This window comes from Dermacentor albipictus, chromosome 3, assembly GCF_038994185.2.
Source record: "Dermacentor albipictus isolate Rhodes 1998 colony chromosome 3, USDA_Dalb.pri_finalv2, whole genome shotgun sequence".
Classification (NCBI taxonomy): Eukaryota; Metazoa; Arthropoda; class Arachnida; order Ixodida; family Ixodidae; genus Dermacentor; species Dermacentor albipictus.
Window position 1 is genome coordinate 90,512,887 of NC_091823.1, and position 22,243 is coordinate 90,535,129.

The 22,243-nt window shown below is 46.1% G+C and overlaps 1 protein-coding gene across 1 annotated transcript in view; it reads left to right on the forward strand.

Annotated features, from left to right (window-relative positions):
* The window catches only part of LOC135902950 (hemocyte protein-glutamine gamma-glutamyltransferase-like), a 49,506-nt gene that overhangs the window by 21,500 nt on the left and 5,763 nt on the right, over window positions 1-22,243 (forward strand). The window contains exons 2-12 of the mRNA XM_065433292.2: window positions 1,580-1,734; window positions 3,858-4,055; window positions 6,086-6,355; window positions 8,706-8,824; window positions 10,394-10,501; window positions 16,361-16,538; window positions 16,936-17,074; window positions 17,406-17,509; window positions 17,726-17,894; window positions 20,173-20,270; window positions 21,017-21,304. Coding sequence (XP_065289364.2) covers window positions 1,593-1,734; window positions 3,858-4,055; window positions 6,086-6,355; window positions 8,706-8,824; window positions 10,394-10,501; window positions 16,361-16,538; window positions 16,936-17,074; window positions 17,406-17,509; window positions 17,726-17,894; window positions 20,173-20,270; window positions 21,017-21,304 — 1,813 coding nt within the window. The 5' untranslated portion in view covers window positions 1,580-1,592. The remainder of the gene's footprint in view (window positions 1-1,579; window positions 1,735-3,857; window positions 4,056-6,085; window positions 6,356-8,705; window positions 8,825-10,393; window positions 10,502-16,360; window positions 16,539-16,935; window positions 17,075-17,405; window positions 17,510-17,725; window positions 17,895-20,172; window positions 20,271-21,016; window positions 21,305-22,243) is intronic.

Sequence of the window (22,243 nt, forward strand, 5' to 3'; positions counted from 1 at the left end):
GGAGGGCAACAAGCTCCGAACCGGTCGATGGCCTATGGCCCAGTGCTGTGTTAGCTGCTATACACGGAGCATCAATAATGTGCCAACCAGATATCTGCCAACAAGTCCTAAACGAGCACATCAACAATATACCTGTTTACCCACGCCCTCAGCAGAAAGGACCATGTTGGTACCGTCAACATATGTGATTTTACCGCGAGAGATAACAAAGAGGGGGGCGTGGGCGTGTGTTCTGTTTCCCGTCCGCCATTCTGCGTTCCTTCGCGATTACCCGCTATTGCAGTCATGCCTGTGCAAACATGCATTGTAAACTTATTTTGCACTTTTTACTCTAGGCTTAGGAACGATGCTCTGGCTGTCATTGTTTTCTTCCATGTACAAACAGCGTTGGTCCTTGTTCGTGTCTCTGCATAGGCGGCTGTTAAGTAGCCCGCTTTCTCAGATGTATTCAGTGAGCTGAAGAAGTAAGGATAGAAGTGCGTAAATTGCATAAATAATCAATAACTTTTAGATCAATTTTCAACGTGCACTGGAAATAGTAGGCACCTCTTACGCATAAAAAGCTATAAGCTACCCGTTCTTCAAAAGAAATTAATAAAAACTTTTGTGCGCGTTTAGAGAACGAAGGCGGACTTCAATGCCCACGTGCTTCCCTCATATGCCAGGCTCTTTTAACCGAGACAGTCTAGCATCATATGGCATCATGAGTGCATTGCAAACAGTGCGCAATGGACGCTTTGGTTCAACCAAGTATACAGCTGCCAGAACTGATTGCACATTCAAATGCTTATGTTTACTTGCGATAGCAACTCACCTGCATGAAGTCATAAACAGCCAATAGCCAACGCCCACCGCGGTGGCATTCTCTTGGCTAAGGCGCTCTGTTGTTCAAGACGCGGTTGCAGGTTTTACTTCCGGCGGCTGCTGCCGTAATCCGATGCATGCAGAGAGCAAAAGTGCTCATGTAATTACATAATGGCGCATGTTAAAGAACCCGGTGCAGTCAGTACAAAGCCGGAGCATTTGGTAAAGCCAACTGCAGCGTCCCTCATTGTCCGAGGTGACGCTCTAGAACGATAAATCGCAATAATTATTAGCCGGCTACTCGCATCCACTGCGCAGAAGACTGGCACGTGCAGCTCAAGCATTTATTCACAAGGCGGGACAGTTACATGAGACTTACTCGTTAAGTGGTGAACACATGCAAGTTGCCGCCGGTAGCATTCAACAGGACTCAGCTGCCCTGTCAGTAAAGCATACCGGATGTGCAGAGGGCGCCCTATGACATGTCTCGTGTGCTGTGGTTGCACTCTACGGGCTGGTCGGGCACCGCGCTAATGTGTGGGTCTGCGAACACTGGAGCTACCTTCGCTGAAAGCAAGCCTTAGTGGGGTCCTGCAGCCATTGTAGGATTTCGCTAGCCATCCTCGCATTGCTCACAAGGACATAGTTTCGCCCTTTTCTCGATTACATCTTTCCTTTAGCAGAGGCAGTGTACCGCCAACATTTACATTAAAGCTTTTCCACCTACAAATTAGCGAGCTCGGCCCTGACGTGCTTATTACCCTCTTTCTTGCAGCAAACAGACCACCATGTCTGGCCACGGAAGGCGCCACCTGAACGACCCAAACTCGGATGCCTACAGGGCGCACATGGCGGCTGTCCTGGAGCGCATGCGCAGGGAATACGAGCGGAAACAGCGCGAAGAGGCAGCGCGCCGAGGAAAGCACCGAGGTGACTGCGAATGCTTGAGGGGCCGTGAGATCCGCATTTGTATGTTTGTGTAATTTGTCGCAAAGCTGTTTTGACCAGCCTAGAAGCCGGTGATTTGTGCCAACGCGTTTGCGGAAGCTCCTTGCCACTACAACGCCAACACTTTATCGTCTTTCAAGGGTACTCCGTTCGACTTATTCGCACTCCATATCGCAATGCGTTCACACACTTCAGGAGAGAACGAAGCGGCCGGCTCCATACCTTATCGCCGCGACCGACACAGGCTCGCGCGCGCTCGTATCTCATGTGCAAAGGCGTCTTTTAGCTGACGTGAACAAGTATTGTACAGTATCACGTTTCATACGAATAATAGAGGGAACTGTGGCGCTCGTGTCTACGAGAACTGCAAGTAGGACAGCACCATGGGAATGATGCGTAGTACATGGACTTGCCTAAACTTTTTTTCTTCTGGCTTTAAATGGCTTCGTGACTTTGCAAAGTGATCAGTTTCAAGAAAAATGCTGATTTATAAATAATTAAATAAACATGACCAAAATTGTCCGAAGGCAGGATTCGAACACAGTATCTCTAGCACAGATGCTCGATATTGAAACTATTACGCCACGGACGCATCGACAAGCAGAACCACTGCAATCAGCAGACATTATTTGTGCTTGCAGAGACCTATTACCTGCTGCATTAAAAAAGTAAAGTTAATTATTAATTAATTAATTCATTAAACTTTATTTGCCGAAAGAAGTCAGAGTCGATGTGGTCGGGGCCCTCAGTCCAGGGCTCCGCTCGCCTTTGCTGCCCGCTGGACCAGTTGGATGAGAAATAGTTGCTCTCCTGGATCCGAGCTGGCGAGTAGCACCTTCCCCTCTCCTTATTAAGGGTGTATATGCGTATAGGTGTTTGCCTACCTCGACGGGTTTCTCGGGACAGTCCCATGAGATGTGGAACAGTTGGTTTTCCACCACACCAAGGGCACTCGGCCTTGCATGTTTCGGGAAACCTTTTGTTCAGTCAGTTAAGATGAGGGAATATGTTCGTTAATACTTTACGGAGATCGGTGGCTTCCGTACTGTTGAGTGATTTGTGAGGTGAACCGAATGACTGTCCGTCGAGTCTCTGACACGTGAGGATGTCTCTGCTAGAAGTGGGGATATAAGTGTGTGAAAGTGCGATCACCTGCCCCGCTTGGTCGGAAGGTTCTCGCGCTAGGGCGTTAGCTCGCAAGTTAGGTACAGAAAGCGTTTGAAATTGAATGATTTCTTTTGTTTTATTTTTTTTCTTTAAACCACTTGCTGCGTATCGATGTAAGCGGATGCACGGAAAGGAGTATCTTACAACACATGTTGATACGGAAGCGTGACGAGTGTGCTATTCTCGATTACGTTCTCACAATATTGAATTATGGAAAATTAAGGTTAAACTTGTCGTTATTGTTTTTTACATGTGCGTAATATGCTACAATGACACCTTTCAAATGTGAAAAGTATAAAGGTCGATTAATACGTAAGAGCCACGAATGTGCTTTCTGAGCTTGTGCTGAAGTATGGTCTTGCTGTTTACGAGGAAGGATTTTAACACGAATTCTTGTGGTGACCCGCAAAAAGTAGTAAAACGTCCCATGCAACGCGCCTGACGGGCTCACCAAGTTCCTTTGCACGAATGATTCAAATACATACATGTATAAACATCCAGTGTATTGTCATACACACGTGAGTAAAAGAAAAAAAAAATGGATGTCATGCGTTCCCAACACTTCAACGTGAAAAATAGTGCGATTAAAGTGAAAGTGTAGCTAAGAACCAGCAAAGAAGCACCGTTGAATTTTTAGCGTTTGAATGGTTTGATCAGTACTGACATAGGAGTCGAGCGCAAAGATAAATATGCGCTCCAATCTTAGCATGACATTCAACGACGTTGTAGCATAAAGCAACGTGTCCTTATTATTTCTGAAGATGGTGAAATAGCTAGGACAAGCGCCTTTCTGCCGGCACCACGTGACCTGCAGCAAAACAACCTACGCAGGAATGTGACACCGGTTTTGAAACATCAATAGTGAATAAACGCGTTCTCAATTAGCTTGAAACATTCGTGAACTCGGCACTAAACAAGGGTACGCGACCTCTGTGCAGGCGATGCCATAAAGGTGGACGCCGTGGAGGTTTACTCCAAGGACAACGCCAAGCACCACCACACGGAAATGTTCGACTCCCTGGAGCTGAGCGACCCGCCGCTCATCATACGCCGCGGTCAACCATTTTTTCTAGCTCTCCGCTTCAAGCGTGAATACCAGCCGGGAGTCGACGACGTCACCCTCGACTTCAGCATCGGTAAGAGCTCTCAAGCCACGTTAGGGAGCTGCGTTGCAGGTAGCCATGTTTCATTATTTCCGTCTTCGTTAACTAACTAAACTGACCGACACTCTCACTAACTCACTCCCTCACTCACTCACTCACTCACTCACTCACTCACTCACTCACTCACTCACTCACTCACTCACTCACTCACTCACTCACTCACTCACTCACTCGCTCACTCGCTCACTCGCTCACTCGCTCACTCGCTCACTCGCTCACTCACTCACTCACTCACTCACTCACTCACTCACTCACTCACTCACTCACTCACTCACTCACTCACTCACTCACTCACTCACTCACTCACTCACTCACTCACTCACTAAATAACATATCTAGCACGCACATTCACAAAACTTGTCTTTTCAAAACAGTCCGCGAATGACCAACGCCGATATGACCACCTCGTTATAATGCGGATCACTGTCCAGATACAGGAATTAAGGACGGCAACAACCAGCACCCTAGATTCTGCAAGCTCAGAAGCCGTCGTGTCTTTTTTTCTACTTTTTCGCAAGTTTTTTTACACGTTGTTTACAAACTAATAGGGAGTGACAGAAATATATTGAACACGCCTAGCTGGCACATCACGAATGAGTGGCACCGCTTTTTACGCCCGTAAACCTCCAAATAGCATTCGAAGTTTGAAGTATGGGGGCCTATGGAAAATCGACCAAATGTGGTGGAATTTTTTTTTCGCACACAAAAACAACTTGAGAAGACGAAGCTACCGTGTAGACTGGAAGGACTCCAATTCCAACTCGTTAAGACAGAACACCTCAAGGGAAATAAACTTAAGGTCACAATATTGTTGGCTCCATACCGCAGTATTGTCCCGCATTCACAAAAGCGTTCTTAGGCTATAGAACTAAGCGTAAGAGCAGATATTAACCAATCGTGATGCGCAACGTATTATTAACGAAATCGCTTCTACGCTGCGAAAGGGCTAATCACGCTTTTACTACATTAAACTACGGCTCAGAAGTGCAGGAAGCAGTCGCGGTTCTCCGCAAGCCGCTGTCAGTACAGTACAGACCAAGCTTCAGTTGACCTCCCTCCAAGAAGTCATGAACCCGCCTCGCGATGCGCTCAACACAAGTACTCTGATGTCAGTGCCTGGCAAAGGGGACGACCTCTCAACTTCACAGAGTGAGGTGAGATCGGGATCTGCTAGATATTCTGTGAGGTCAGGAATTTCGACTTCAAATTGATGTCTGGCTTCGAGACCGGCCTCGAAAGCTGGCTGCGTCGGACTTTTGAAGTCATACTCTTTTGTAGCTCTGTGCCTCCTAAATGAAGGTGCCTCCATCTGTGCCTCCTAAATGAAGGTGCCTACGCTATTTAATGAGCCAACTTATGCGACTTCTGACATCTGAATATGCTGAATTGGTGCTTTGTGGCGCAAGGGCCAAGTATGGCCAAGGAGGCGCCAAGCTGATTTCTGCGATCTTTATATATGCTTACATGTAGATATCCTTGAATGAGCATACTTAGGCAGCTGGAACCTCATATACTGAACAAACTTTTTTATGGGATCATTGTATTTAATTTGTTGAATAATGGATTTAAATCACCTGTGTGAGAGGCTTCAAGACATGTTAACAAACACACACAAAAAAATAAGTACATACAACATTTAGTCCCCGATTCTCAAGTTCCGAACTAATGAAGTGATGTTGAGTTCGAGAACTCGATCTCAATGATAGGGTCGAGGTGGGCTCAATGAAAACCGCTGAGAGCTGAGGTGATGTTTCTTGAAAGCATCTCGATATCGTGAGATAAGGCTGAGCGACATCGTCAACCGTGATTGCAGTTTGAGGTGTAGTCGTTCGCCCACCTGTGGTCCCTGGAAATGTCGCATGGTTGCCGCATAGATTGACACCAGCTAAAAGCAGTGTTCGTGCGGTGGGCCATCGCGAGGGCTGCACTCGCAAACCTATTTCCAGTGCGTTGCCGTGAGAGCTTGACGATTTGAGCCTGTTTGCCGGCTGGCGGCGGCGCAGGTCCCAATCCCGAGTTAAGCAAGGGGACCTTCGTGAGCCTGCGCGTGCCGGACACCAAGGGCGACTTCAGCCGGTCTCCACAGAGCTGGGACGTGCGCGTCACGCACCACGACCGCGCCATCATGTCCCTCCAGGTGTTCGTTCCGGCCAACGTGAGCGTGGGCCTGTGGCGGTTGGCCGTGCTTAGCCGGTCGCGCGCCGACCCGGAGGCCAGGGACAAGTACCGACATCCGTCCGACATCTACGTGCTGTTCAATCCGTGGTGCAAAGGTACGTCTCCTGCGCATCTCTGCCACCGAGCCGAAAGAGGCAGATTCAAAATTATGGTAGCATAGACACTTCTTGTGCGACTGCGTCTTCCGCGATTTGGCATTATTATTATTATTATTATTATTATTATTATTATTATTATTATTATTATTATTATTATTATTATTATTATTATTATTATTGTTGTTGTTGTTGTTGTTGTTGTTGTCATCGTTATGCTGTTCTTAGTAATAATGGTGTCTTTTTCCACTCTCCGCCATTCTTTCTTTCTTCTACTCCACCATACGTATGTCACTGGGAGCAAGATTTAATTATATGAACACCCGATGCGCGTTGTCGCTGTCGCCGTCAGAGCCGCCATCGTCGCGGCTCTGTGATGTCCTGAGTAAAGCTTAAATGCGAGGAGAATGTGCGGCCCACGTGCCGTGTATTGGTGGTCTCACGATATGCTGCATGGGCGAGTGCGAGACGAAAAGACGTGTTTAAACTGGTGATTTGATGCGCGTTGTCTGCCCTCGGGCTCAATGTCGCATAAAATTCAGGTGACCATGACCGAGCTGCGTGCGCGGCCGAGCGCGTATACGGTGCCAGCGTGCCATGTTTGGAGGTCACGTGATCTGCGAGTGCCGCTGTTGTCGCCTTCGGGCTGCCCCGAGAAAATTATAAGTGTGAGAAGGATGAGCGGCTCCTGTGCCGTGTGTTAGTGGTCACGTGATCTGCTGCGGGTGCGCGGGAGAGCAGAAAGAGCTGGTGGCTTCACGCGCATTGCCTTTCGGCGCCCCTAGTGTTAGGAGTCACGTCATCTGCTGAGTTTTCGAGACGCGACACAGCTGAACGGTTGAAGGAGGTTGCAACACCGTACATTCGTTTTGTAACAAGCATGCGCGCTCTCATTTGCCGGCGCTCTTCACCACACAAGCATTGTGACAGCGAGTGCTTTCTGTCATCGAGTGAATTATGTTCATGAGATTCTTCGGGCGCGAGAAATCAGGCCTGTTTAGCGAATGTTTACTGTAATTTACACTGCCCGTAAAACTATGAGCATTTATTGGTCTAATACATTGCTGTCACAAAACTATAGCATGTCTTTGCTATCACATGCCGAGTAATTTGCTATCGTTATCAATGTTTGGCTTTCCGGCGAAGATGCGACTTTTTTAAAGGAAATTCGCACTATTGATGACTGTCATATACTGTAGTCAGACCTGTTTTTTTCTTATTGATGTAAAAACAATGACCTCACTTTAAATGCTACTGAGACCAATGCTAGGGCTTTAATTTGCATATAGCAAATATTTTCTAATCCTTGCATACTGTACCGTTATGCAAGATCCTTGATATCAACTACTTTTGCGTACTCCGATAAATCCTCATAATCATTTCTGATCATGGTGATTGCATTGCAATGAGGAGTCAAAGCTCTCGCAGTTTTACTTGCAGACTATCAAGCTAATTCACTTCTCCAAAACCTTCCCTCAAGCTCTACATATACATGTTTTCCTGATTTTGGATACACGTCGGCGGTCTAGAATGGTACCGTTAAATCCAACAATCACATCATCAAATGGGTTCAAAAGTGTTATTAAGTAAACTATATAATACCGTCATCGCCTTACTAGCGCCGGTATGATACAACCACCGTTCAAATATTATACACGTCGAAATTATCTTACATTCTTTCGAAGGTTAATGCTCTTTAATAATTATCCTCTTACATTTAATGTGTTTTTTATATTATGTTGAAATGTCTAACTTTTTGTCCTTGCACCTTTTCTCTCCTTTTATTTACATTTTCTTATTGTTTCCATTGTCCTCTCTCTCGCTCACTTTCTTGTTTTGTACCCGTGCGCTAGCATACAGACATTAGGGCTGTACCTGGAAAGGTTAAAATAAAAATTTTTCAATCAATTGATTCATTGATTGATTATTGCTTTCGGCGCTTCTGTCTGGGAAGTTGACACAGTTGTTGGGAAACGCACGTTACCTTTCTGGAATATATATACATATATATAAAGTAGGCCTGTGTAAACATCATTCACAACTCAGGCTAAATTATCCATTTACTTGGTATATACCACCGGTGGATGCAAGTCTGAGAACTTAAAAGAGAGTAATAGACATTCGCAGTCCGTACTGCCCTAATTTTTTTTCATAACGTACCTACACACAAACAGACCAATATAGTTAACTGGAAAGGTTGTGGCAGAATGATGTGGTCATGAAAAAGAATAAACAGTGTCAACTCCTTGTCGACATTCGATTTGTCGACAGGAAAATAAGAGAACTCGCTATATCATCGACAGAAAGTATTGACCTTTCATTTTTTGCTAACCTCCGCACGTTCTTCCAGATGACATGGTGTACATGGATAACGAAGACTGGCGACGAGAGTATGTGCTAAATGATGTTGGCAAGATTTACATGGGGTCCTGGAAGCAACGAGAGGGCCGGCAGTGGATTTTCGGTCAGGTAGGCATGTGCAGGTTGCTTAAAATTGCTGAAGTAAATAGTAGTACTTGAAATATTAATGCACCGGTAGAAATTTCCAAAGCTTAACCTTTGAGAACAAGACATCGTTAATCCTTCGAGAAATAAGAAAGACATCATGAATCCGTTCAGGGAAGGTCACGTGCATAAAATACGTGGGGTTGAATAAGTCCAAAATTTCGTTCGAATACTGAGCAATATTGATAGTATTAAAACATTAAATCAAGCGATTGTAGGGATCAGCACTTTTTAAGCCTGTAAGCACTCACTATTTGGGCTGTCAGTTCCGTTACAAAAACTCGCCGTGGTTGCTCAGTGGCTTTGGTGTTAGGCTGCTGAGCACAAGGTCGCGGGATCGAATCCCGGCCACGGCGGCCGCATTTCGATGGGGGCGAAATGCGAAAACAGTCGGGTACTTAGATTTAGGTGTATGTTCAAGGACCACAGGTGGTCAAAATTTCTGGAGTCCGCTACTACGGTGTGCCTCATAATCAGAAAGTGGTTTTGCAACGTTATACCCCATATATTTCTTCTTTTGCAAAAATAGATTAAAACAGAAACTTACGAAAAAGAACCTAGAGAGGAACTCTGTTATACGGTGTTAAAAAACTATGTCCCAATTCCGTCAACAGCCTCTAGTGGGGCATCTAACTTTTGAAAGTTGAAATAATTGATATATTACGCTCCTTCTGCAATTGATCACTAATCCAGTGAGTAGGAATTTCGAGAACCTCGCGTAAACAATGCAATAAATGCATAGCTATAATGCAGTGCGTAAGCTGTAAGTTAACCCATTATATTTGTCCACTTTAAAAAATGTAACAGATACAGTTCACAGAACTGAGACATCTGTTCTTGACACCGAGTTACGGAGCTTTAAGCTTCATTTTTTTCTTTTCTTTCATGTCTGCCAATTTCCGGCAATTTTCTTTTGTATATTAGTGGCCATAAATCAAGATGATGCTTGTAGCAATAGATAAAATCTAGTTCTCTCTCTTAAATGCAGCAAATTTAATTCAATTTAGTTAAGTGGTTGTCTAATGAGACTAGAGCATTTCTGGTTTGACATCTATCTGAATAAGAAAATATGAATTACTGACGAGCCAAAACTTTTGGTTTGCCAAGTAATAGTTCACGACACGCGCTAAACGAACGTAACAGTGCGTGTCGGCTGGAGTTATTCCACTCTTAATATTATTGCTGACTCTCGTCTAATGACGGCAATGCTGAATCAAACATTACCGGCATCTTGCGACAGTTAGAGCGGCACACGAATGACGGTCACGGGTTTGCGTTACAATCTCTAGCGCACGGCTCTGTCTGATGAAGGCTGGAGTCGTGACATTGGTCTGCAAAGAAGAAAACACTTATCTGTCGCACTCACGTGAAAGCTGTGAAAATATATATTGTACGAATACGAAAAACGAGTACGCTCGAGAGGAAAACGTGTTTTGCAGGCATGAATGTAATGAGGCCGTTTCCAGCGTCTCAGAACGTGAAACTTGTGTGTCGCAGTGCGTCCGCTCACTTTTTTGCATGTCAATCTTCCAGTTTGGAGACATGGTCCTGCCCGCGTGCTCGCTCGTCCTGGACAAGTCCAAGCTCAGTTACGCCGCCAGGGCCAATCCGGTGAAAGTGGTCCGCGCAATCTCCGCAGTGGTAAGCGTATACCACTACTATTACCTGCGCAGGTCGCGCACAAGATAAAGCTTCGATATTTTTTGCACATTTGGATGTTCCACTAGTTGTATATTAGAATTTTCAAAATCATACAGTACAGTCAATGTAGTCAAGAGTTCAACGAAACTACGTCTGGTCAAATACCATGATGAAGAATTGCGGTATAACATTTACAGACAGGTAAAATGTGCCTCAGAAAGGCTGGTCAATGTTTCGATAGGAGGACCTACCGCTTTCGACGAAGATATGTCCTCTATCGAAACGTTGGGAAGCCTTTCTGAGGAGCCTTATCCCTGTTTGTAATTTTTATACCACCAGTGTGCTACTCGACCCCTTACTTGATTTATGATAAAAAAAAGAGAAAGAAAAAATAATGCAAAGAAAGGCAGGGAGGTTAACCACAGGTAGTTTCGGTTGGCTACCCTGCGCAGGGCGAAGGGTTAAGGGGGAGTAGAAGGAAAAGAATAAGTGGCGGTCACTAGCCAAAACAAGGTAAAAAACACAGAGACATTTCGGAGCCCATACACGTTCTCTGTTCACACTGTATGTGTGACCAAGGAACAACCACTAACCAACAATGGTCGAACAGGTAATGTCTCATCCTGGAGCCAACGCTTCGACAAGGGGATGACAAGGGTCATAGCCAACAAATTGATTGTTGTCCAAAAACTTGGTTGTCTTCGTCAGGACAAGAACGGGTTGTTGCCCTCACGAGACGTTAGCTCCAGCTTGGTTCCTGGTTTGACCACTGTTGTTCGCTTTCAATACCATCTCTTTAACTGCGTCCACTTTCTTCTTGCCGCTGTATTGGTCTAATAAGCGCTCAGCAGTGGCTATCACCCAAATAAAAAAAAATGGAGGACGCTTACGCTTCGCGTTTAAGAGTGGAACGTGACAGCATTAAAAGATCCCTGATTGCTTCTCACGCTTCCCTGCAACTACAGCTTATGTAGCCGTAATGTTTACCGGGAAACGCTGGCTGCGAGCGCTATGCTCGAAGGCGGGCTTTGTGGTAGAAACGTGGCCTCTTGCGTGGGCCGCGATGCGGCTGAGGCGAGCGCCAGTGGGAGGTATTACGAGGAACCGGGCGCGCCGCTCCGTGGACCCCAAGACATCCGCGCGCCGGGGCGCGCAAATGGCGGACGCCGAGGCCGGTCTGTGAAATGTAGAAACGCTGGAAAAGGGGTTGCTTTGAGTTTTTGCGTAACATAATTATGTTTTCTCGTATAGTCAAATTACAATACGAGAGATATCATGCCTGTAGGTTATCTGTAAGTCGTACTTTACGATTTTGCCACATATTTTACCTTGAGAAATTCAATTAGTTCAGTAAATTCCTTGCGTCAAATGGGGCCTGGATACGCGTGGTTCGAAATGTTTTTTTCTTGGCGAAGCGATGTCCGACGCCGGACGCCGACGCGGTGTTTTCTGCGACACGGGCTTCTTCCAGTCCGTGAAGATTGTCGAACGGCGAAGCTGACCGAGCGTTACACCATGCAAGTTAAATTTCGCAAGCCGTCTGTAATGTAATTCTTTTGTTTCACTTTTCATTTCCCTCATTTTCGCTTTTACGTGCTTCGCGTGGTGACCATGCTTTAGGAGTGCTTCTTTTTTGCAGGTATCCCAGTGTTCTTATTTTTTTTTGCGCGTGAGGTTTCTGTCTGTCTTTCGCCGTGCTCTTTCTTTAGCGTGCAAGTTGCTCCGCCCCTTTTTTGCGCGCCAGTAATGAGAGCGAGGTTTCGCGGATTGGTTGGATTGGTTTGACGATTGACGTGGCTGCCGGCACATCTTGCACCAGCCAGAAGTGCCGGCAGCCGCGCGCTCCTAGTATCGCGTTTCAGTCGCTGGGCGCTGTTCGTTGGCCGCAAATCACCAACGTAACAAGTGTTTCTCTCGCGGCAGGGTGGAACCAATCGTCGATAAATTCGACGCCGATCAGGCTGTATCGCCGAAAATGCACCGTGCGACAACCGTATAAGATTTTAGCATAAGATAGCATTCTCACAGGGAGAAGGGGATCACTCCGACCCCTTTCCCCCTGCATGTTGAGCTCTTGTTCTCCTCACCCGCTAGTCACGTGGTCCCTTTTTAGCGAACTCCGACAACGACGGCGCAGGGTGCGCATAAACAGCCTCGCTGTAAAAGTTTAAGTGGCAGTGTAAACTGTGCGCTGACACGAAATGGGCAAGGGGGAGGGCTACGTAGTCGACGGTCGGGGTCGCGTGTATGCAAAAGTGAGCGTGTGCCATCGATGCGCATTAGAGGTAACAATGCCGTACTAACCACTGATACGGCACATAATTTGAAAATGAGGTCACGCGCACCTGAGAGTGCATGCCACACAGCATCAGTAAATCCAGACGTTCTTTAAAGCATTAAATAAGACCATTGTTTAATTTAGGCATGCTGATGTCACTTCAGTTAATGGCAGATAAGGAATAAGAAACTTGGCACCAAATTGAGCTGTTTACCTATCCGAGAACGAAACAACAGTGTTTGTCGAAGGACACTTGCGGTAGTGACACGCTTCATCCATCAGTCTCAAGTTGCTAATTTTTTAAATATTTTTCTTTTTGTCATTCTTTTTGCCTCGCTGCAGCACCTTCATCTGCAGCAGTAGCACATGTTGCCGTAATCAGAAAATTCTACAACGCTTAGCTCTTCCGTAGGCAGTCGTCCCGCTTTAGTCAAAAGTTATCTTGTTTGTTCCGTCTCCATTTTCACCAGCCGCCGAGAATCTACAACGCATTGAAGATAGAAGGCGACCTCTTGCCCTAGCCACCACATAGCGACGTATTCCACACAGAAAAAGAGGTCGCTTTTCCTGTGCTGCCCCGGTCGCGTAGGTACAGTAGTTCACTGAACTTCAAACGAGGCCTCGATAAGGCCACCCATATGCAGGGCTATACACAGAAAAGCGCGGAACATTGCTCAATTTCAACGGACACGAGACGCCGCCCCAAATGTCTGACAAACATCTTTATAAACATATCTCTCTTTAACTACTCACTCTGCTACGTCTTTGACACCGAACACGCATGTTTTACCAAGCGCACATTTTAAGACAGCGACGAACGTGACACAGATTCACGACACGAGCCCTTCATGAAGGTATTTCTCGTTCGCGCTCGTCTGAAAACGTGCGCTTGTTAAAACCTGCAAATATAAACCGAGTAATCCAGGAACACGGTATTTTTTATTATTTATTTTATTTTTTTTAACACCGATTTTGCGGTACAGAATAGAACCACAGCACAAGCAGTTACTTCTGTTGGTGCATTGTCTGTGGCATACCAAATACGGCTGCCTCTGCATTGTCACGTCACATCGGGAGTGTGTTTGCTTGCTAGTTAGTTCGTTTCTCTTTCTTTCTTTCTTTCTTTCTTTCTTTCTTTCTTTCTTTCTTTCTTTCTTTCTTTCTTTCTTTCTTTCTTTCTTTCTTTCTTTCTTTCTTTCTTTCTTTCTTTCTTTCTTTCTTTTCTTTTCTTTTCTTTGTATGTTTGTTCATATGCATGAGATAAACAACACAGACTCGTTTCTGTTGCGAATAAAAAGTACGCGCTTAGCAGCAAAATTGTAATTTAAGGGCCATCCTTCAGTTCTCTAGCTACTTGCTTTTATTGTTTGGTGCAGGAAAATTTCAGTATGATTACCTGGTTGTTATGGTAACGCTGCGTTTAACTACAAGACACACAATGTGATTCACTGTAGTACAGCCGCGTTGCTTAGAATATGGATATGTACGTGTCCATATCACTATTTGGTCCCAGCACCTTCGCGCTATCGCTAGGCCCCATTTGAAATGATTTTTAGGACGACGAGATCGCTTACAACATAAAACCTAGTCCAGTTTTGCGGTCATGGCGAGAGTAAAGCTTAAGATTAAGGTGTTTGAGCTAAAATTACCTGATACTATTCTTAATGCTTCACACGACTTGCGGGTGCTGAAAGGAAAGTTTGACAACCTCCACGCAATAATGCAGCGCATTTACGTACTTTATGGAGGGTAGCTAGCTTTGTAATATCGTCTATGGCCGTATAAGTACATGTCGAGAGATAAAATAATCAATAAAAGCCACCGCTGTTTAATATAATAACAATTAGGCTGCAGTTCCAAGTAATAAAACCGAACTTTTTTAAGCGTGGCAAATATGAAATTACGCTTTTACTTTGTTTCGTTGTACGCATTAGAACTTCTGGTGAGCAAGCGAAAATAAAACAATCAGCACACTCAAAGGTTGAAAAAGAAATGGAACTGAGGCCATTGTAAACAAAGTAATCAATAAACGCAAGAACAAAGAAAATGGGAAAATTTGATTTCTCGTTACTGTTTGGATCATTGCTCGCCTAGGCGCTCCTTATGAACATTCGTAATATCAATATTAACATAGAGGTTCACACATTTTTTGGGAATTCCTCTTGGAAAAAGTGCGGGTTTGTCCACTTACGAGTCACTTGTGTATCCGCTAAGCAACAAAAATGCAGCAGTTTCGGCCGAAAGGTGAAGCGTCTATTCCGTTAGCAAATTAATGGACAGCTACCTATACGAATTAAGGATAGTAGTTTTATCGGCCGTATAAACTTGTAAACATACGAATAATAACTAAATCAACAAGCACAGTGTCACGCGCGCACAAGCAAACGTGAACCCATCTCACTCGATGACAACGGAAACTCGCTGTCAAGACGCTGCAGTTAAGAATCGCGGCAGCTGCAGCGAGCGAATTGACTTTCGCGCTGCATCTCGCATCAACGTGAACTAAGCCGCGAAAACACAGCACGTGGCCGGTCTTTGTCCCCATCGCAGATAGCTCTCAAGATACAGCGGTTGGAATAGAACGCCCTCCCCCCTGCCTACCCTCCCCCAGAATCCTTGCGCGCGATGGAAGACGCCGCGCTTCCTTCCCGCTTCCCTCGCCTGCTTTCACGCTTTCACTCGCACATACAGCACAAGGCGCACGGCGACAATTTTATCGCCTTTGAGCTTTATACGGAACCTCACAGTGACGGCAACCGCAGAAATCTGCCTGGAGTGTCCATATAATTTCTATCACAATAAGAAGCTCTCTTTCGCTATTGCACAGCAGTTTCACTAGTTGCTAAAAGAAGTCCTTTGTGTTTCTCTAATGCTAATTAGCTTGATCAACAATTCAACAAATTACAAACAATTGAAGAACGTATAAAACCAACAACAAAATGAATTTCGCTGAAATTTATTCAGGAAAACTTGCTAGAGGCCAGAAACGCGCTCTGGCAGACACACCTGCGTCCACTTCGTAAACATAGCGTGCCCTTTTCTTTTTTTGCTTTTATTGCTTGAACAATGTACAGCTTACAAAATAGACAAAGATACCAACCGCCTCTCAAGATGCCAACCACTTCTAAACACAATGCATTCCTGCCTACTCCGGCTTCGTTATCACTTCCTTATCGCTTTGTTCGAGTTGTTTATCCTTTACTATACTATATGTGCAAACCGACCAGAATTAGATACCAGAACTCGTTCTGGCGCCGCCCGCAGCTAAAATTGTATGAGTAGAACCCTCCTGTAACCTCATATGCACACTCTTGATGAAGACCGGTCCTCTGGCCGGAACATCGAGTAAAGAAAACATCTCAATCAAAGGACTATGCTCTCTCTCTAATATATGTATGTATACGCTCTTCTCAGCTTCCCCTGTCTACCTCTACCACGTGACCGGCCTCTCACACGTCACAAACGTTTTTCCACTTTTACACTCCTAATGATAGCGCACTAATCGCCAATATTCGCCGCGGACTTCTCGAGCACCACACCCGTACTGTACTCAAACCACGGGGCGTTCGACCTTAACGCAGGTGAACAGTGCTGACGACGACGGCATCGTCACTGGCAACTGGTCTGGCAACTACGACGACGGCACAGCGCCCTGGATGTGGACTGGAAGTAGCGCAATCCTCGAGCAATACGTCAAAAGTGGTGGCACCTCCGTCAACTACGGGCAGTGTTGGGTTTTCTCTGGCGTCTGCAACACCGGTGAGCAAGCCGACGGCTTCATGGAAGCAGTGCGTTTACGCGCCCGCAGTTTATCCCTTCTGCCCGAAACAATACGGTTGACTTGCCACCATATAAATTGAAGCGGCGCCTGGCTAAGAGCAAAGCAAAAACATTTAATTTGAATGTCGTTGGGTTGTCAATTTTTTTTTCAGAATAAAACACTTGGCGAGTTGGTGAATGTTCACTGTTCGGAGGCAGTGCTACTCAAACTCGCCCAGTTGATTAAAACCAGTACTACTTGATTAAAAGTCATTACCTTATCACAAATTTGGTTGTCAATAACCACTGTGTCAAAGCTAAAGAAATGATTGCTGAGTACGGTCATGACACTCTTCACACAAAAATTCGCTCTTTCTCTTTTTTGCCAATATTACAGTGTGTCGTGCGCTCGGTATTCCATGCCGTCCGGTTACTTGTTATGCGTCTGCTCACGACACCGACGAGAGTATTACCATCGACCGTTACTTCGACAAGGAAGGCGAGGAACTGAAGAAGTACTCCAGGGATTCTATATGGTGAGTATATGCTCAACCCTAGATCGGTACAAACGGTGCCAGCTTTTTGAGTAATTTCAGAAGACACATTCCAGAGATGCGTACTTGTACTAATGTGTCGTAATCACGTATTCAGGCAGATTCATAACGTTCCTGTAACTCAAAAGTTGGGCAACAGAAACTGGGGTCTTTATTGATTGCACGGACACGTTTCCTTTACTGCCTGAAAGCTGAAATGCTGTTTTGTTATATCTTAAAATGCGCACGTTTTTCAGCGGCCATGTAACTAAACTTCGGAATAAGAACATAGGACTGCACAGAGTGAAGACTTTTTTTCATTTTCATCCTTCAGGAATTTCCACGTGTGGAACGAAGTGTGGATGGCAAGGAAGGACCTCCCACCGGGCTACGGCGGATGGCAGGCTATTGACGCTACACCGCAGGAAACCAGCGATGGTGCGAAGATTAGCATGAGAAACTTCTACGGGCACTCTTCGTGCAGCTAGAGATTTATGTTCCATACGCCTAAAAAAAAAAAAAATCAGTCTTGCTAACTTCCTTATAACCGCTGGTTGATTTCGTTATAAGCTAGTCGTAAGAACTGCAAAAATAAAATAAAAGCGCTGACGGTGAGAGTGCCAGCACTTCACTGAAGCTCCCTTGTTCACACAGGCTACTACCAAGTCGGCCCGTGCTCAGTGATGGCCGTCAAGAAGGGCGAGATAGGCTACATGTACGACTCGCCATTCGTGTTCGCCGAGGTGAACGCCGACATCATCCACTGGAAAGAAGACCCGGAAGCTGCCTTCGGTTGGACTCGAAACAAGACACTAACGTATCAGTAAGTCTGACTTGTTTTGTTTAAGTAACAATTGGCGCTCTCCTTGCGGGTGTATAGGGGAGCACTTGGAACTGCTTGAAGGTGTCACTCACAAGGGCTGGCGTTTGTCTCGGCAACACGCTTACCTCGGCGCTTGCGACTGCAGTGAAAAACACCATATCGAAAACTCCAGCATCCTTTCCCTCGTCCTTGACGTTCGTTTGTCATTTCGTGGTTTCGTGATATGCTTGTTTCATTTATACACCCACACCAGCTAATCTGTCTGTTTTTGTCTTGGATGCATACTTTATGTTTACGCCTTGTACTGTGCGGAACTGTCAGCGGGGCAGATTTTTCCATTGCAACAGATTCATTAACACTCGTGAACAGAAAATCACTACCGCCATGGCTCCTACCATGAAATTCTCAGCTGCTTTCTGAATTTCGAAAAAGACACATGATTGCGGTGCGATCGACTGATGGGTCGGAGCCTCGCCAAGATGCAAGGCGCTGGACGGCATCTACTGGTGCGTCCGCACGAACCATGCATCGACGGATGGATGTCTGTTAAAGGCTTTGAGGTGGTATGGAGGCTGGTGCCACGACTTTTTACCTTCCAGCTGCGTCTATTGTCGGCTCGGCAAATCCGGAATTCGTGTTTACTGGCGTTTAAATTTTTATATATTTCCTTAACCACAAAATTTTATGTTTGTTTTGTTCGCTCTTTTACACGTACGATTACGCCAATAATCTGCGGGCCGTATTTTACTAGTCTGCGAAGCAGATTTCATTCATCCCTCGCTTATACTATCTTTTTAACCCAAAGTGACAGTCAGGGTAACTATACGCCTTCGTCTACTTCCAAGTGGGTACTGCGGCACGCTATGACAAAACACGTAAACATGCATGGCGAGCTCCGCTGGCGTGCCGTTCTTGCGAGTACGAAGCTTATTACCTCACCAAGCAACACTGTCAATGACACTCTGTAGTCATGTATTTGCACGGCTACAAAGATATATTACAGGTTTTATGTGTCGTAAGTGATGCATTGTTCCCGGCGCACGCGATCAACTGAGGGATCCCGCACTACTCCTGCCACCGCTCGGCGACAGACAGTCAAGGGCCCTATTATGTAAAAATTATTCTCGTGCTAGGTCATTGGCTCGCACGAAGCCATGCCCCCGTTATCGCCGGGATAGGTTACCACAATGGGCATGTGATATGGGTAGAACAGAATCTGAGGAAAACAACTGTTACAAAATATCGCCCTTAGCCTGCATTTGTCAGGGCGCGCGTCACGCTGAACTCGCACGTGTCTTTTGCATTTACGAGTGATGATTCTCGCTGTTATCGGGTGCTCATCGTCCCCCGGTACACCGAGTTGTTGAACGTCTCGTGAAACACACGCGCTAGTAGCGTGAGAGGTACTCGGGTAAAGCAAGCGCCAGTTAAGCAGGCCAGGCTAGCGCTGCCTGCTGCACCACTACTATACCATCATTACCTCATGATAACTCGCCGTACTTTTAGTGCATGGCCATGCGAAAAGTGAAGCGACCGCATGCAACCTACGTAGTTGCTTCGGGAAACTGAGGGGAGGTTTTCTCGAAGTTTTTAAACGATCATAACAGTCGTAAAGCACTAGCAGTACATAAAAAAACAACATTAGCATTAGCGCAGTTATTCAAACGTGACATCACCGTTACCGCCTAGAACTAGCTTCTCTCCTTGATGTTGTAAGCCCTATCGTGGCAGTAAATGCGATCCCAGAGGATTGCCAAACCGGTGATTCCAGTGTAGTAGCCTGTGTACCAAAATCAATTTTAACGAAACCAAATGCACGCCTCCATGTTATAAACAGCGCGAATTTATCGAAATAGAAGGGCACCTTAATATGCCACATGCATTCATTGTTTGAAGCCAGTTATGCAATAAAATATCAAATGGACCTCCTATTCGGCGGCAGTACCTACGTGCCACCTTAGCACAGGAAGCTGTGTCACCGCCTGTCTTGGTCCACGCGTGAGGTTGCCATAGCGACAAAGAAATCGTAACAGTAACTCATACGAACAAGAAGCAACTTGCTGCTATAATCAAATGAGGGAGCAACGGCCGCAGTTAACGCTGGCACAAAATTTGCATTTCGTGGCCATTTATATTTTGCTCTCATCTTCCAGTTGGTTTGACGCTTGTAAGCTATACGATATATGTGGCTGACGCAGGCATTAAAATGGTATACCTTCCCGTGACACAGCTTTGGTTGTCTCATTCCATATTCTTCTCCTTGAAACTTTATTTGCAGTGTTGGCCTGGGAGTGTTGACGAAGAAAGCAAACGTTAAGATCCAGGATGGCATGGGAGATGCCGAGGACATCACGCACTGTTACAAGAACGAAGAAGGTATGGTCAAACTACTGAAAAAAAAAAACAGCAACTTAGCCATTAATTCTCTGTATTGTAATTCTGAGAAAAAACAAGCGACTGAACGTGCGCACTGAGTAACTGTATCTGGACAAAACGGTTTCATACTTTATGATGGCACACGTGGAAGAATACAGTTGGCTTCTATTCTAATTGAACGTTTCTGAGGTATTATTGCTGTAACTCTCAAGACATAACTTATCATGGGTGGTATGAGATCTGCTAGTTCGTTCATAGTTTATCCATATTAGCGTGTTCGTTAACCTCTACAGGCGACTGTAGCCTGAACAGATGTTGATAGTACTACAAGTGTCAGTGTGCTGTGCGATGACAGTGTTCGGTGACAGTGACCGATTGTGATTGTGTGTCTATGCTCCTTCCTTTCCTTATCTCTACTTTGTTTCCACTTTACCTCCCCCTCCCCTCTCTCCCCAGCGTAGGGTAGCCAACCGGATTTTTTTTCTCTGGTTAACCTCCCTGCCTTTCCCCTTTCCTCTCTCTCTCTCTCTCTACCGTTAGAACCGCTAAAACTGGGCAACTCATTACACCACAGAACGCTTGCATCGCGGAAAGCACGCCTTCGCGCGACATGCTCCGGCGCGTTGCATAGCTCGAGTGCTGCGCACCGGTGATTCTCTTGCACTCGAGCCAAACGCAAGTGAAACCCGCGACGAAAGAGCGCAGCCGATGACAGCCTCAGCTGACGGGCGAAACATTCCCCGCAGGGACGGAGGAAGAGCGCATGGCGGTGCTGAACGCGGCGCGCAGCGGCGGCCTCAGCGTGCTGTTCGAGCTGCCCAGCGAGTCGAAGCAGGACGTCACGCTGAAGCTGCAGGACATCGAGAGCGTCATGATCGGCGAGCCGTTCAGCGTGACCGTCAGCATGCGCAACGAGAGCCAGGAGCAGCGCACCGTCAACGCGGTGCTCTGCGCCTCGTCCGTCTACTACACGGGCATCCTGGCGCGCAAGATCAAGCGCGACAAGGCCACGTTCGTGCTGCGGCCGCAGGAAGGTGGGAGTTCCGCAGTGCCACCTATATCGGTCTGCCCTCTATCACGTTACTGCGTGAATTTTCCGATTTCTCTCTTTTTTTCTCCTCTTCTTCTTCTTTCTCCTTTTATTCCCTTTACCCCTTTCGCCAGCACAGGGTAGCCAGCCGGTACTTATACTGGCTAACCTCCCTTTCTTTCCTCCTCTTTGTCTCTCCTCTTTCCTGCCCTCTCTGTTCCGTGCCTGTACTTCACGCAGTCGCCTGCAATAATCTTATCTCGCTGGATAGCTATCTGCTGAAAGGTTTGTTTCAATTAGCATCTTCTGCTCCACGGAGCGGCGTGCGAATAGCGGAAGGAAGAAGATGAGAAGAGCGCGCGAGTCAGGCGGCAGGAGCACGAGATAACGCCGAAGTCGAGTTCTTCTTCTATCATATCTTTTTTTATCGTCGCACACCGCTCCGTGGAGCAGCCGACGCAATCTGAAACAAACCTTTCCACAAGTACTACACGTCATGAGCACTAACTGCACAGTGTGGAAGGCCGACCTGCAACAGTAATTTCTGAAGCACTTAACTCCCCCCCCCCCGCGAAAAAAAAATATTATAAGGTTTTACGTGCCGAAACGACGATCTGATCACGAAGCACGCCATAGTGGGGCACTACGGAAATTTGGATCACCTGGAGTTCTTTAACGTGCGCCTGAATCTAAGTACACGGGCACTTTCGCATTTCGCTCCCATCCAAATGCGGCTGCCATGGCCGGCATACGATCCCGCGACCTCGTACTTAGCAGCCCAACACCATAGCCACTAAGCAACCACGGCGGGTTTAACACCCAACATAGCTATTTCTGGAAAAGAGTCATGGGAGAGATGCTGGCGCAGTATCATGAAAACTAGCGTTAGTTAGTGCCTTCGAGTCCCTAAGGAGACAAAAAAAACTAAATTAATTGAAATGAA